Source organism: Ctenopharyngodon idella, chromosome 13, assembly GCF_019924925.1.
Source record: "Ctenopharyngodon idella isolate HZGC_01 chromosome 13, HZGC01, whole genome shotgun sequence".
In the NCBI taxonomy this organism is placed as follows: Eukaryota; Metazoa; Chordata; class Actinopteri; order Cypriniformes; family Xenocyprididae; genus Ctenopharyngodon; species Ctenopharyngodon idella.
Window position 1 is genome coordinate 1468897 of NC_067232.1, and position 16319 is coordinate 1485215.

General features: G+C 37.2%; 1 protein-coding gene across 1 annotated transcript; it reads right to left on the reverse strand.

Annotated features, from left to right (window-relative positions):
* Window positions 1-1346: 1346 nt before the first annotated feature.
* LOC127525455 (cholesterol 7-desaturase nvd) lies at window positions 1347-15793 on the reverse strand. Its single transcript, XM_051918012.1, has 7 exons — window positions 15133-15793; window positions 8586-8774; window positions 7473-7651; window positions 7260-7385; window positions 5539-5658; window positions 4206-4382; window positions 1347-2182 (listed from the first exon to the last, which is right to left on the reverse strand). Exons 1-7 carry the CDS (start codon window positions 15560-15562, stop codon window positions 2021-2023), a joined length of 1383 nt encoding a protein of 460 aa, XP_051773972.1. The 5' UTR covers window positions 15563-15793; the 3' UTR covers window positions 1347-2020.
* Between the last annotated feature and the right edge of the window lie 526 nt (window positions 15794-16319).

The following is a 16319-nucleotide window of genomic DNA, read 5'->3' on the forward strand; positions in this document are numbered from 1 at the left end:
GGCTAATACAAACTAAAATGCATTGACAAGCAAACACAACGATTTAAAGATGCATTGAGGTACCAAATAAAAAAATAATCTGTAATTCATAACATACACACACACATACACCAATTTGCCAAAACATTACGACCACCTGCCTAATAAGCTGTTAGTCCTCTGCGTGCTGCCAAAATAGCGCCGACCTATCGAGGCATGGACTCTACAAGACCCCTGAAGGTATGGTATAATCTGGCACCAAGACTTTAATATGAGCCCTTAATATGAGCCCTTGTTAGGAGGTGATCAGTGTGAATGGTCATAATATTTTGACATTATGACTAATTGAATTTGCATTCATTTGATGCAATAAAACAATAATTTTAAATTAATAATATTTTAAATTAATATTATTTTAATTATATATATATATATATATATATATATATATGACATTTTATGGCAATAATGTAAATAAATAGCCAAACGATGGCGATTTCATTCAGTTTAAACCAAATAAGAGTCTAAAAGAATCATTATTCAATCATAGATCATCTCATTCAGAATCTCTAGAGGCTGTCACAGAGTATGTCATAATTTTCCTCCCCTTGTTTTGCACCAGTCAGCACAGAAAGACTCAGCAGAGGAACAGTCTGTACATCCATGCATGCTCTTTGAACACAGACACACAAAACACACAAGACACTGCAGGGACGACAGGAGATGAGCTGTTCAGAAGGCTTAATTAACGAGGGTGAAACATCTGCATACCAGCATATGTTTAGGGCAATCACCCAGCATGATCGCGCCATCTCGCTAGATGACAATCAGGATGTATTAACCGGGCAAGACCTAACATATGGTGCATGTCATAGACACATCCTGTCAGAATGGTCAAACATATTCATAATGCCAGTTAGCGTTATGAGACAGACAGTGGATGGAATCAGATGAACTGCACTGGAACTGCACTGCAGCAATGTCCCTTTTGAGCAGATAACCATCATTGATGGTAATTGATAGCAACATGTCCAGTAATTGCACTACCTACTTGGCAGCTATTTGGTGGACACTAATTTCCACAGTGTGTTTTGGTCTATTGGATAATGGCAGGCGCCTTTATTAACAAGCTTGGAGAATAAACATTTAATTAGAAACCTGAAACCTGAAGAAGGCCTTTCAGTCCTGTCACAGTAAACGAATCAAAGCTCAATCAAATATTAGGATTTTGTCTGTCTATCTCTCTATCTATCTATCTATCAGTGCTGTCAAACGATTAAAAAAAATTTAACCAATTAATCGCACATTTTTCCTGTAATTAATTGCAATTGAAGTATACGTAGGAGTTTTAAAACAGGGTTTTTTAATCATTCACCAGGCAATTGCTTACAAAAGTAAAAGAACACCTCTTTTTTTAGGCATCCTGTCTGTAGCACAAATGGCGTGGGGTGAGCTATGTGCCAATGTTTAATATGAAACAGTTCTATCTGGGGGCAGAACAACACTCATGCATTATTCAAGGTACATCTAAGAGAACTTCTGGGAACTTCCTTTTGCATCCAAGTTCACATTGTGCATAGGTTTGTGTACAAGACCTGGCGCTTCTGCAAAGACAGGCAATTCTGGGCTTTGGCTTATTGCTTACTGAAGCTTAGAGGACTCTCAGACTGTCCAATCCCAACCTAGATTGCAGTAGATGTAGTGTATAATTCTGCAATCAAGAAGTTCAGCAGCACAGTAGTTTGAAATGCACTATTATTTACTGACAGATGATTGTCTGAGGCACTTCAACAAGGACGAATAGTCCTTATGAAAGAAGGACTTTTACACAACTTTTGCACTTTTATTTTGCATTTGCTTTATTATTGTCTTTGCATATGTTGGTGGTTAAAACAATGTTTTGTTAAAAAGAACTGCTCAATTATCATTTTTGCATAATGATTTTTTTTTTTTTTTAATATCAACAAAATATCAGCTTTGTTTAAAAAAATATTGGTATTGGCCTTTTAGCAACCCATATCTGTTGAAGCATAGCTCATGTTCAGAAGTCCAGAGTGTCGTGCTGGTAGCGCAGTCGAGGGCTGTTCTCGCTGTAGAACTGACTGAACCAGCGTCTGTGTTTCTGAATAGCTGAGTCTTCTTTCACAAGCATAGGTTTGGAGATGTACGTCTTGTTGTTCCAGATCATCACATCTCGTTCGAACTGTAACAATAAAACCATGAGTTGAGACATCTCGTATACATCCTTTGGTAGGTTTTTTGTAACTATACAAAATAGCATATTATTTTATGTTATTTTGTATAGTTACAATAAACCTATGCAGCATATATATACACTATATTGCCAAAAGTATTGGGACACCCCTCCAAATCATTGAATTCATGCATTCCAATCACTTCCATGGCCACAGGTGTATAAAATCAAGCACCTAGGCATGCAGACTGCTTCTACAAACATTTGTGAAAGAATTGGTCGCTCTCAGGAGCTCAGTGAATTCAAGCGTGTTACCGTGATAGGTTTCCACCTGTATAATAAGTCCATTCGTGAAATTTCCTCACTACTAAATATTCCACGGTCAACTGTTAGTGGTATCATAACAAAGTGGAAGCAATTGGGAACAACAGCAACTCAGCCATGAAGTGGTAGGCCACGTAAAATCACAGAGAGAGGTCAGCACATGCTGAGGCGCACAGTGCGCAGAAGTCGCCAACTTTCTGCAGAGTCAATAGCTACAGACCTCCAAGCTTTGTGTGGCCTTCAGATTAGCTCAAGAACAGTGCGTAGAGAGCTTCATGGAATAGGTTTCCATGGCCGAGCAGCTGCATCCAAGTCTTACATCACCAAGTGCAATGCAAAGCGTCAGATGCAGTGGTTTAAAGCACGCCGCCACTGGACTCTAGAGCAGTGGAGACGTGTTCTCTGGAGTGACGAATCACGCTTCTCTGTCTGGCAATCTGATGGACGAGTCTGGGTTTGGCGGTTGCCAGGAGAATGGTACTTGCCTGACTGCATTGTGACAAGTGTAAAGTTTGGTGGAGGGGGGATTATGGTGTGGGGTTGTTTTTCAGGGGTTGACCTTGACCCCTTAGTTCCAGTGAAAGGAACTCTTAATGCTTCAGCATACCAAGACATTTTGGACAATTTCATGCTCCCAACTTTGTGGGAAGAGTTTGTGGATGGTCCCTTCCTGTTCCAACATGACTGCACACCTGTGCACAAACAAGGTCCATAAAGACATGGATGAGTGAGTTTGGTGTGGAGGGACTGGCCTGCACAGAGTCCTGACCTCAACCTGATAGAACATCTTTGGGATGAATTAGAGCGGAGACTGCGAGCCAGGCCTTCTTGTCCAACATTACTGCCTGACCTCACAAACGTGCTTCTAGAAGAATGGTCAAAAATTCCCATAAACACACTCCTAAACCTTGTGGAAAGCCTTCCCAGAAGAGTTGAGGCTGTTATAGCTGCAAAGGGTGAGCCAACTCCATATTAAACCCTACGGATTAAGAATGGGATGTCATTAAAGTTCATGTGCATGTAAAGGCAGCCGTCCCAAAACTTTTGGCAATATAGTGTGTATATATATATATATATATATATATATATATATATATTAATAAAATAACTTTATTTTGATCAAAGAATCCTGTTTTCACAAACATATTAGACAGCATAACTGTTTTCAACATTGATAATAGTAAGAAATGTTTCCTAAAGGCACAATATGTACTTTTTCACCACTAGTGGTCGCTTATTCAAAACAAAGGTTGAGCTTGATAACGCCTTGATTTCGCGGAATCATGGGAGATGTTGACTTCACGTCTACAGCCGGTGGAAAAGAATCTGACAGGACATATTCATGGATGAGCTAATGTATTAAAGATTTATTAACATCACTGTAGTATGAAACAGGTTGTTGCAGTGGAACAAGGCCGCTGGAGCGATTGCTAATAAGAGAAAAGCATGACACATGAATAGAAAATAGATAACAATTTCACAATATTACTGTTTTTACTATATTTATTCAATATATTCAACTATATATTCAACAAATGCAGCCTTGGTGAGCATAATAGTAAAAATAATTTTAAAAAATCTTACTGACCCCAAACTTTTGAACGATAGTGTTTGGATGAGAAACTTTTCAGAACGCAACATGTAACAATGTTGTCAATTAATGTACAATTCCAAATTTCAAATCTGCTTTGTTGACCCTTCATGTTACCTGGATGCATTCTGCCCGAAGAATGAACTTGGGTACCAGGGGAGGGATGGTGTTCTGGTAGAAGATGGTGTGTGAAACACACTGCAGTAGCGGCTCGACTGGGGTAACACAGTGCATCATCACACCCCGACCCAAGAAACGGTGTTCAAAGAGCAGGAAAACCACACCTGGACCCACCTGCAAACATGAAATATATATTTCATATCATCAGGGAGTAAATGACATGTCATCTATGCTGCATTCTGCTGCGTAAGACCAGATCAAATTGATTCATTCATATACATCATAACAAATCTTCCCTAATACAGATAGATTTTGCTTCTCACGCCTATAGCACTTTCCACCCTCAAGGATTCAGACTCTTTTTAACTTCGACCTCAAGTGAAGATCCAAGCACAGCCTTGAATTACAACTGTTTTCACACATACCATTAGGATTATTCACCGTCACTATGGCGACAAGACTATTCCTTTTCAGACGACACAAAAAGAAAAATGTTGCACAACTGACCATGAAGGAAAATTATGGCATTGAGACTTGGACTGCTACATAGACATGAAAACAAAGAAAAGGTTACACTTTACTATAGGCTTCTATATATTAACATTAATGCAACAAAATTAACAATATTTTTAGAGCATTAATTAACTTTGTTTAATGTTAATTTCATATACATTACCATTAGCTAATGTAATATGAACAAACATATATTGACAATGAAAAATATGTTAAGTATACATAAAAATATAAGTATATTAATAATTTAACAAATAAAATAATAAATTATTAAAGAAATATAATACATCTATCTAATAAATATTATCTAACATTAAATAATGTACAAAAATGAATTAGTAATAAAAAACAACAGAACCATATTTTAAAGTGTAACCATTTTTGTGAATTAAATTTTACAAAACATTTGTAAAAGGACAGAAAAGCTTAATATTTTTTGAATTATTTAACCCATAATATGTGATTCATAAAGAAAAGGATCTGCATTGAGCGCAGCCATACATCACTGTACAACAAAAGCATCTCATTTGTAAATCTGACACATCCCACAGCAATGAATAACAGCATCACATGCACACACACACGCACACACACACACACGCACATATTTAATTTATATAAAAGCATGCTCTGTATGCGCTCGCGTAACTGCTTAAAATACAGCGAACCACCCACAGAACACAGAGATCAAGACACTGCTGTTGCGTTCAAGATCATCCATGACTTTCTTTCCATTCTTCTAATCAGTCAGTCTCCAGGCCTTTCTCACAGTCTGCATGCCTCACATACGCCCTCTAGCTGACGGTCCAGTCATTACCTGTCTGGCCATGACGTCCAAATCAAGAAGAGGCCAGTGACGACCGAACACAGTGAGAGCATGTTTCACCAACATCTGTGAGCAGTGCTTGTTTGGCTCGGGCTCGGGTTTCCATTCCACCTGGAAAATACACACACAAATCAAGTCATACAGGTTTGGAACAACATGAGGGGGAGCAAATAATGACAGAATTTAACTAATTTTTTCAAAAATGAAAATTCTGTAATTAATTACTCACCCTCATGTCGTTCCACACTCGTAAGACCTTCGTTCATCTTTGGAACACAAATTAAGATATTTTTGATAAAATCCGATGGCTCAGTGAGGCCTCCATTGACAGCAAGGCAATCAACACTTTCATTGCCCAGAAAGCTACTAAAGACATATTTAAAACAGTTCATGTGACTACAGTGGTTCAACCTTAATGTTATGAAGCGATTTCAAAACACTGCTTCATGAAGCTTCGAAGCTTTACGAATCTTTTGTTTTGAATCAGTGGTTCTGAGCATGTATCAAACTGCCAAAGTCACGTGATTTCAGTAAACGAGGCTTCGTTACTTCATAAGAGTTTCGGGGGGCGTGATTTTGGCAGTTTGATGCACTCTCTGAACCCCTGATTCGTAAAGCTTCAAAGCTTCATGAAGCAGTGTTTTGAAATCGCCCATCACTAGATATTGTTGAATAAAGTCATTATTTTGTTTTTTTGGTGCACAAAAAGTATTCTCGTCACTTCATACCATTAAGGTTGAACCACTGTAGTCACATGAACTGTTTTAAATACGTCTTTAGTACCTTTCTGGGCATCTGAAAGTGTTAATTATCTTGCTGGCAATGCAGACCTCACTGAGCCATCGGATTTAATCAAAAACATCTTAATTTGTCTTACGTGTGTAGAACGACACGGGGGTGAGTAATTAATGACAGAATTTTCATTTTTGGGTAAACTAACGCTGTAAAATGAAATGGAAAACAGTATTAAACTAGCTCTTTTTAAATAAAAATGGTCCAGTCCACTCATAACATAAGTAATTTACATATTAATATTTTTTCTTAAAGGTACAGTGACAAAACTGTTTAGTAAACTTGGAAAGTTATTAATAAAAGATCTTGAACAACATTATATATGGGATTATATAAATGAAATACTATAAAAGTGTAGTTATAAGGCTCCTTTAATCAAGTACCAACTCAACACACATAGACATATAAGGAAGTGTGTTTTTAAAGAAGAGAGGAGCTTACAAGATATTGCTATATTTTTATGGTTTTATGATAGTGCTATCCATTTTAATTCAACCATGTATCCTAGTTCTCCTCTGCATAACAAGATAAAAACTGTTGACCAGGGTTATTATTGTTAACAAAAACTAAAACCATAAAAAACATTTTCCATTACTTGAAACAAAATAAATGCTAACAAAATAAAATATTAAAAAAAACTTAGACAACATTTCTCATTTTCATTTAGCTTAACTTTAAGTACTAAAATAACTAAAACTAAATAAACTAAAACTTAAATAAAAATAAAAATTAATAAAAAAAACTAATAAAAATGACAAAAAACAAACAAAAAAATACTAAAATTAAAGTTAAAATATAAAAATAAAATCTAATTAGAAATATTAATAAAAATGATCATAGTATTTCACTGATGCTAAAATAACACTGCTGTTGACAATGGCATTTCTCCCTAGGATGAATGTCTATGTGAGGAATCAAACCTTCCAGTCATGCCGTATAAACTCCCAGGTCTTGCTGTTAGTATAGCGCAGATCAACTCCACTGACGATACCTGGAGTGTGCAAATGAGCCAAGTGTGCGATGTCCGCAGCGTTCTCTGGAATCTCCTGAGAGAGCCAAAAGTGTGAATTAAAATGACTGTCATACAAACCTGTTATTCGCATATGAGATGAATTACATATATGCTCTCTCACCTCAATGTGTGCATTAATAAAGTGTTCGGTACGACCGCGGTACACCCATTCCCCGCGGGTGATCTCGCTCTGTTCTGGCACTCTCCAGCTGGGCTCGAGCCCGTCACAGTGAAACCACACCAGAACCTGCCCGTTGATCTCGCAGCTGGGCCAACACCGCACCTTCGCAAACTCAGGCACTAAAAAACATCCAAACAAATGTCAAACACACTGTCGATGAAATGTTTTAGGCTCAGTATGATTTTATTTTAAAGAAATTAATACTTTAATTCAGCAAGGATGCATTTCTGTCATGACAACTCTAGGAGTGTTTGGCATGGTAATGGATATGACAATGCTGATGTCTGCTATATCTGCTATGCTGCTGCTGTACAACAGAATACATGAATTACCCGTAGCAGATCTATACAGGTGGAGCTGGGGAAGGTGGAGGGTTTCTGAAAGCGCTCTGCAGCTGCTACAGCAAATGCTGACCAAGTATTTGAAGGTTGAGCAGCGAGCTCATTGGCTACTGATACAGCAGGAACCAATCAGCCGTGCCCTATAGAGAATGATGTGATTGCAAGCAGATAAGGACCTATCAGCCTGCGCCATCTAGAGTTTCATGACAGAACTTTGTATTTATGTTACAAATGAACTTTCTATTCATCAAAGAATCCTTAAAAAATTATCAGTTTCCACAAAAAAAAAAAAAACTGTTTTCAAGATTAATAATAATAACAAATGTTCCCTGAACAGCAAATCAGCATATTAGAATGATTTCTGAAGGATTATGTGACACTGAAGACTGGAGTAATGATGCAGAAAAGCCAGCTTTGCATCACAGGAATAAATTACATTTTAAAATATATGAAAATAGATGAGCGTTATTTTTAATAGTAATGACATTTTACAAAAATTAGTTTCAACTGTATTTTAATCAAATAAATGGTAAGCATACAAGACTTCTTTCAAAAACATTTAAAAATTCTTAACTTTTTGATTGTAGTGTATGTCTAAAAAGTACTTGTACATGTCCTTTGCACTTATACTTACATTTTTATGCAACAAAAACAATAGTCATCAAATCAAGAACATAGAAAACACATCTTAATTTCTTTTTTGATTTCTTACCTTTATCTGCATATGGAATCTTGACACATTTCCCATCGACTCCACGGAACTGCCACCCGTGGAAGGGGCATTCAATGCAGCCCCCTACGACTCGCCCCCCCACAGCCAGGTTGGCACCTAAGTGGGGGCAGTAAGCATCCACCACATAGGCTTTGCCATCCTGCCCACGGAACACTGCCACCTGCTGTCCTGGAGAAAAATACAAATAAATGTCATTTTTTCATTTTGCTGTAGTCTTTAACAATAAAAATAGTATTGTATGCCGCAATTGGTTACAATAAACTGAAGAGGGCAGTATTGGTCTTTCACAAAAAGAACGAAGTGACTGCTTCAGGTTAAAGGTGCAGTAAGTGATTTCTGAGAATCACTGTTGAACATTGTTGAAATCAACCCAAACATACACATCCCTCCCTTCATTGCTCCACCCCCGAAATGCACAAACAGGCAATGCAAGAGTGGATGTCTCTTTATCATAGCAAAAAAAGCTTTGCGAAAAATAAAGCAAAGATGACGAATGAACAACAAGGAAGAACAAAAAATGAACATACAGTACACAAGTATATACAGTACAACTAAGAGTTTGTTATTAGTCACCAGCAGCACACACTCAAAACCAATGTTAGTCACATATACTGTAGAGCAGAACCAACGCAACCTCTGCATCCGTTTTCAGGCCTTCCTGCTTAGGTCTCTTCAGTGCTGGAAAGCATTTCTGATATTAAAGCTCTTGCCCGATCATAACCCCTCTTTTTCCAATGATCTCCCTCTTGCTCACTCTCTCTCCTCCCCCATCACGAGTGTATACACCCCCTACTGCTGATTGGCTACAATTTTGTTGTGGTGCTCAGTAAGATCCACTTTCAACAGCGTTTTTTAGAAATCACTTACTGAATCTTTAATTGGGTAACTGCCACAGACCAGCCGCATCCAAACATAGACCTCTATATACGGGTCATTGACGAATAAGGTTTTTAAAAGTGTAAAAAAAACTTAATGGAGACATAATTAATTTTGAAGTTTTATTAAATGTTAACAATGAGATTATGTGGTTTTTATAATCAATTAACACTGCTTTTGTCAAGTTTTACAAGATGGACAATATTTGTCACCAAAAAAAGTCAAAAAAAGAGCTCAGATCAACTTCAACCTTGAAGAAGTTGTGAATCGTGTATCTGTGTATGTGCGCTAGTGTTCTGTGTGTAGGTCCTGTATTGGTATCAATGGACAATTGGCACTCTGCTTGAGACCTGCAGACGCCTTTTCATGACTTAACAGGACATCCTGTGCCTAAGTTCAGGGACCAATCGTCAGCATCGTGGTGGATGGAGATATGCTTTTAAATATCTGTCCATGTGTGGAAGATTACTAATTTTGTCCATTTTTCTTAGCCAATCAGAATCATTCAACCTGAAGTAATGATGTATTTAGCAGACTCTGTTAGAGTATAATTGTGTAAATGTGAATGTACGCGGAGCGACCTACGAACTCCCTGTGAGACTTGAAGCTGGCTTCTGCTGATGAACTATTCTTCAGTAAAATTTTCTTCAATTTATTTTTTTTAAACTCTGACTCCAGGTCTTCATTCATCTTATCTGGTCTTTTGGGTCTTTAACTGTAAAATTCCCCTTACATACTGAATGACACTTTTGGTTAAACCAAATGACGACATTTTTAAACAATGCTAACAGGCTGATATCTAGCTAGCTAGCTAGTTAGATTGCTTTTTTCCCAGACATTCTTTCTTATAACAAAGCAACGACTTCTACATATAATTTTAATACCATTTTGCCCTATGTTGATATATGACATTATAAAATTATGCTAGAATAAAAAATATATAGATTTATTACATTTTAAGATATTTTAATCACAAATTAAATGGCTGTATTGGCCTTTGGACAGTTAAACCGAATGACCTTTTGACACTTCAAAATCTTTAAAATAACTTTATATGTAGCAAAATATAATTAAAACCTTTTGGATTCAATAAAAGTGATCTAGTTGTACCTTACATACTTTGGATGTCATATCATTGTTTTTTTATTATTATTAAGGCCTTTGGACAAAAAAAATGACCCGTCAAATCATTAACCCATACACTGAATTCATAATAAATTACAGATGTGTTCAGCATTCTGCAAAAAAATATTTTTCAGATTTTCTAGACTATTTGAAATCATAAAGTGAGCAGGATATATTAAAATGAAGTACATTCCACTTGTGTACTACAAGTGGTAACTAAATACAGTTTTTTAATACAGAGATATTAGAGGATATAAAATTAGTGCACGAAAATAAAGCACATTATGGAAGTGTACTTTTTTTGGCCTGCTTGCTTACAACCAAAAGGCCAAACACAGAGCGAGGAGGAGGTTTGCAGTGTTAGAAAATAAATTACATTTCATGTCACATCAATGAGCATGTCTGACACTGGTCTAGATTTTGCTATTACATCACAGTCTATATCATAAGCCAAATGGGAAAGTTAATAATTAATTAAAAACAAACAGTAAAGTGTGTCAGTTAATAATTAGCCCTATATTGTTTGTCTGGCAAGCGGCAGTTTTTATATAACCAGTAACAGGCGTAGCAACATTCAAGAATGTAAAATCCTGATTTACACAGTCATTCTCTCCTCAGGTCTACAGCTACAGGACCGAAAAAAACTCCCTTTCTGTTATTGCTGACCTGAGGGGTTTCATTTGCCTGCAATGCAGTGCCCCTGAAAAAAGTTCCTACACTCAGATGACAAAATTGCACAAAGGAAAAAAGTGGAAGCCAACAAACACGACTGCCAATAGCATCTGATATCAATGATATGAGTGAAAATACTCTGTCATTAAAATATATACAGTCCTACACAGGAAGTACAAACAGCAAGAAATAGCCCAAGTCGATATGAAAAGGTTATATACATTTCAAATTATGTATATATATATATATATATATATATATATATATAGAGAGAGAGAGAGAGAGAGCAGTGTGTTTGAGCTGAGTAAGCATATCAGTTATCTGTTATCTGACATGATTCCTATAAGACATCTAGCCGATAGGCCATTTAACTAAAGTATGCTGTAGCAGTAACTGCATGCAATTAAATGTTGTGCCGTTTGAGATCACTAAAGGAAACCCAGTTTAGCCGTGCCACTTCCGAGATGCTGCTTTTTAGTCTGTGGGCTTGCAACAAGCATCTAGAAAGCATATAACCACAGATATCTTTAAAGGGGACCTAAAAGTATAATATACGTCTCAGGGGTCTTTGAAGTTTAAGCTCAAAATACCCCACCATGTTGTAAATGCCCATTTTTGAGTGGAATGAAAAAAATTCTGTTTTCATGCATGTATCTTTAAATGAAAATGAGCTGCTGCTCCCCACTCTGCTTTCTAGAAGAGGGTGGAGCCTGTACAGCTCGTGTCTCCAATACTCTGCCAAAAACGAACAAAACTTTTGTTTGGTTTCTGATCATCATCTCTATCGCGGCCACACTCATGTTAGATTGCAGTTCTTTGTCATCATCATCATCAAAGTTTATTATTTGCATGCGCTTTAAAGCCATAACAGTTCAAACTTTTGACATATGGTTTTCTGACCGCACACATCCGAAGCACGCGCACAGAAAGCTGGCTGTCAGACGGCACGTTCTGTGAGTATTAAACTGATTTCTCTTACACGTCTTATTGTGCTTAAACTGTCAAATTGTCTCTCATTAGCAATCACTCCAGCGGCCTTGTTACGCTCCAACACCCTGCTTTATACTACAGTAATGTTAATAAATCTTTAATACATTAGCTCATCCATGAATATGATTTCTGCCCGAGTCCCGCTGGATTCTTTTCCACCGACTGTAGACGTGAAGACAACACCTCCCATGATTCCGCAAAATCAAGGCATCAACAAGCTACGGCTTTGTTTTGAATAAGTGACCTCTAGTGGCAAAAAATTACATATTGTGCCTTTATCTTTAAAGGGTTAGTTCACCCAAAAAATGAAAATTCAGTCATTAATTACTCACCCTCATGTCGTTCCACACCCGTAAGACCTTCGTTCATCTTCAGAACACAAATTAAGATATTTTTGATAAAATCCAATGCCTCAGTGAGGCCTCCATTGAAAGCAAGTTAATTAACACTTTCAGACGCCCAGAAAGGTACTAAAGTTATATTTAAAACAGTTCATGTGACTACAGTGGTTCAACCTTAATGTTATGAAGCGACGAGAATACTTTTTGTGCGCCAAAAAAACTAAATAAAAACTTTATTCAGCAATATCTAGTGATGGGCGATTTCAAAACACTGCTTCATGAAGCTTCGAAGCTTTACAAATCTTTTGTTTCGAATCAGTGGTTCGGAGTGGCAAAGTCACGTGATTTCAGTAAATGAGGCTTTGTTACGTCATAAGTGTTTTGAAATTTCAAAGGTTCACTTTGGCAGTTTGATACGCGCTCCGAACCACTGATTTGAAACAAAAGATTCGTAAAGCTTCGAAGCTTCATGAAGCAGTGTTTTGAAATCGGCCCATATAGATAATGTTGGAAATTCGTTATTTTGTTTTTTTGGTGCACAAAAAGTATTCTTATCGCTTTATAATATTAAAATAGAACCACTCAAGTCACATGAACTGTTTCAAATATGTTTTTAGTATATACTTGAAATTTCAGTCAGAGTGCCTCACAGTGAGGTAAAATGAGGATTAGTTAACTGAATTTGTTCTGAGACATATCTCTAATGTGCAGTATCTTTACATTTACAGTATCTTTTATCTATAAGATTTTTTTTGTGGTGTCATCCAGGTTTGTAAAAGTAATCAAAGGTCACACAGGTTCAATGGTCTCCAGGTTGCAAAAAGCACAACAGTGTTTCTTTGTATCCCAAAGACAAAACTACAAAGGTGTTTTGTTTGGTTTTCATTGAAAACCCAAAGGTCTCTGCAACATGATAGGACATCCTACAACAACTCAGCTAAGCAACAGACACTTAAACATAACAAAAAGTCAAGATGAGTAACAAAAGACAAAGACTTTGCAATGACAGAGCTGCACGTACACAAGAGTTTAACCTGTGAGGTTACAGTCTGTCAAATGCACAATGAAAATGATGGGCAACGGTTTTATATTCACAGATGATCCGCAACCCTGTCTAAAATCAATAAGATGCTACCTTACCCAGAAACCTGATCATCTCAGTAACCAAGGTTCTCAATAACCTTGCTGATTTTAAATCAGAAACTGATCTAAAAAAATTACATCAGCTGCATATATAATGCTTCAACATACTGTCTGTGAAATCTGAAATATCACCCAAAATAGGTTAAACTTTTGAATGTTGGGTTATTTATGCCATAAAAACTTATGGTATAGGAATTGTTGTATAAAACGTTTTAGATGAAGTATAGGCGTGTCATACTGCCCAGAAATAAAGTATTTACATTTATAGACTAAGTGACGTGCAGTGCATGCAAGGTATATAGTTTATCATTGTGCGTTTAATCAAATTTAATCAACATATGACCTTAGAGACACTAGCACTATATACTATGCTGAACTGCAGGGACATAAAGAGCGGGAGGAAAAATGAAACGGAAATTAATAATCAACCTCTCATCTACCACTTTGGTAAAAAGATTGGGTAAGATTTGTCTGTGTAATAACAGACATGGAAAACTAACACCCTGTATGTGACAGAATAGCTGCATTATTGATATCAAGATGGGAATGTTAGGATGCAAATGACTTCGTTTCTGTTCTTGAAGTGACCTGAAATTCATCTGGCTACAAAAGAGTGAATGAAGAGCTATTTCAGTCCCGGTCCCCCTATCTGCGTCTGCGCAGCACTGGAAGGAAGACACATGACTGAAAATGTGCAGAGCCTCATAGGGAAACACTGGCGTAATTCATTAATAATTTTTAACTGTCAAGTGTCTAACAGGCATCCCTGCATATTATGGCAAATTGTTTTGACTTTTAATGAATCTCAGAATATGATACAGTATTTTGATATAGACATTACAATTCAATTTTCACTAGTTAAAAAGGATCATTCTTGATATCAGGAATGGAATTTTTACTAGTAACAAAAGTAATTTTTGATATCAGGAATTACATTTCCCCTAGCACAAACACAAATTCTTGATATCATCAATTCATATCTTACAAGTTTTTAAATGTTAAAAGAGAATGAAAAAACTATGGAAATGAAACTGTAAAAGATGTAAAAGATATCAAAAATGTGTTTCTTACTAGTTAAAATTGCTAGTACACATATCAGCTATTCTTCCAGATCAACTTTTAAAAAGCTCTTCGTAAAAACGCATTCTGTGACGCATGCGTACATAGATTAACATATATAATATACGCGTCCCGTGATGTTTTACGATGTTCTTCCCACACTTTCTGATTTAATAATGTGTTTTATATCGCTTCTGTGCTGCTGTTTATGACACTTCAACTGCTACAAAAAAGGAGAAATAAATCTGTGGGACATTTCCAGTGATGTGTTTTACCTCACCTGCGCTTTATTCACCATCTTTGGCGGTTGTTATACCTACCTAGCACTGTCACGCTCTTCACATCTCCTCTCTCCAGCATGTGAGAGTCTAAAACCCGGTACCAGCCGTTTGGATAAACTGGCGGTAATTCTCCAGTTTTCCGTCGCCGCCTCACCTCGTTGGCAGCCTGGGCACGAGAGCGTCCGTCCTCCGCAATGTACCCCACCTCATCCACACCGCGGAGCAGCTCCAAAGGAGCGAATAACAGTCTGTACAACCAGCCCATCGCTAGAAGGAACACGCCCGCGAAGATGCAGGCTGCCGCCCGTGTAGGGGCTCCGGCCAGTCCGGTTCTCCGCCACAGTTCTGGGTATCCACCTCCGAAGAGCGTGTTTGATGGATCTTGGACGAGCATGACGAAAGTGGCGGCGAGACCGATCGCGGCTACCGCGGCCGCCTTGAACAGCAGTGATGCCCGTGAATTCTCCATGACACCTGCGATGTTACACACTGACAGTCAATGCTCTCGATAATCCCTCCTTCCCATTTTAGTTTTTATGCAGACAGAAGGCGGTGGGGTTTGTTTATGCATGCTTTTTTTCTAAGGGTCACACTCACACAGCATATGTCTGTATAGCGTTCAAGAGCGCCGTGGATACGTGAAGCGGCGCATGATTGACATCCAGAGACCACGCCCACATGCAGGTGAGATTTCGGAGCAATAAAAGTACTGTGCGACACTGTACTTTTACTTCATGAGCAAAGTGCATTGGCAATTTTTTGTTTAGATGATCAGTTTATAAAAAACGAGGAAAGGTATGTGGAACATAGGCCTATACTAACTACAAAAAATGTACAGTTTTACACTACACATTTCATTTTCAATTTTAACTTTCATTTCATGGAACAGGGTAAAGAACACATCGTTTCCAGAATTCTTTTATTTACTTATTCAAAAAACAACATAATCACCCACTCATCTGTTTTTTTTAATGATTTTTTTATCTGTTTAATCATATACATCCATACATGCATAATAATCAAATAGATAACCTATATCTCATACAAAAAATATATAACATCAGTTATATAACATCAATTATCTTTTTAAACTACAGAGATGTCTTCTCAGCTTTACTGTTGTCCTTTATAGAAATGTAAGAATCACAAAAAATCTTTAAAAGCATCTCAAGTGAATGGGTGGATTTACAATTCTTTCCCCTTTGACTTATTGATGAGTCGAATAC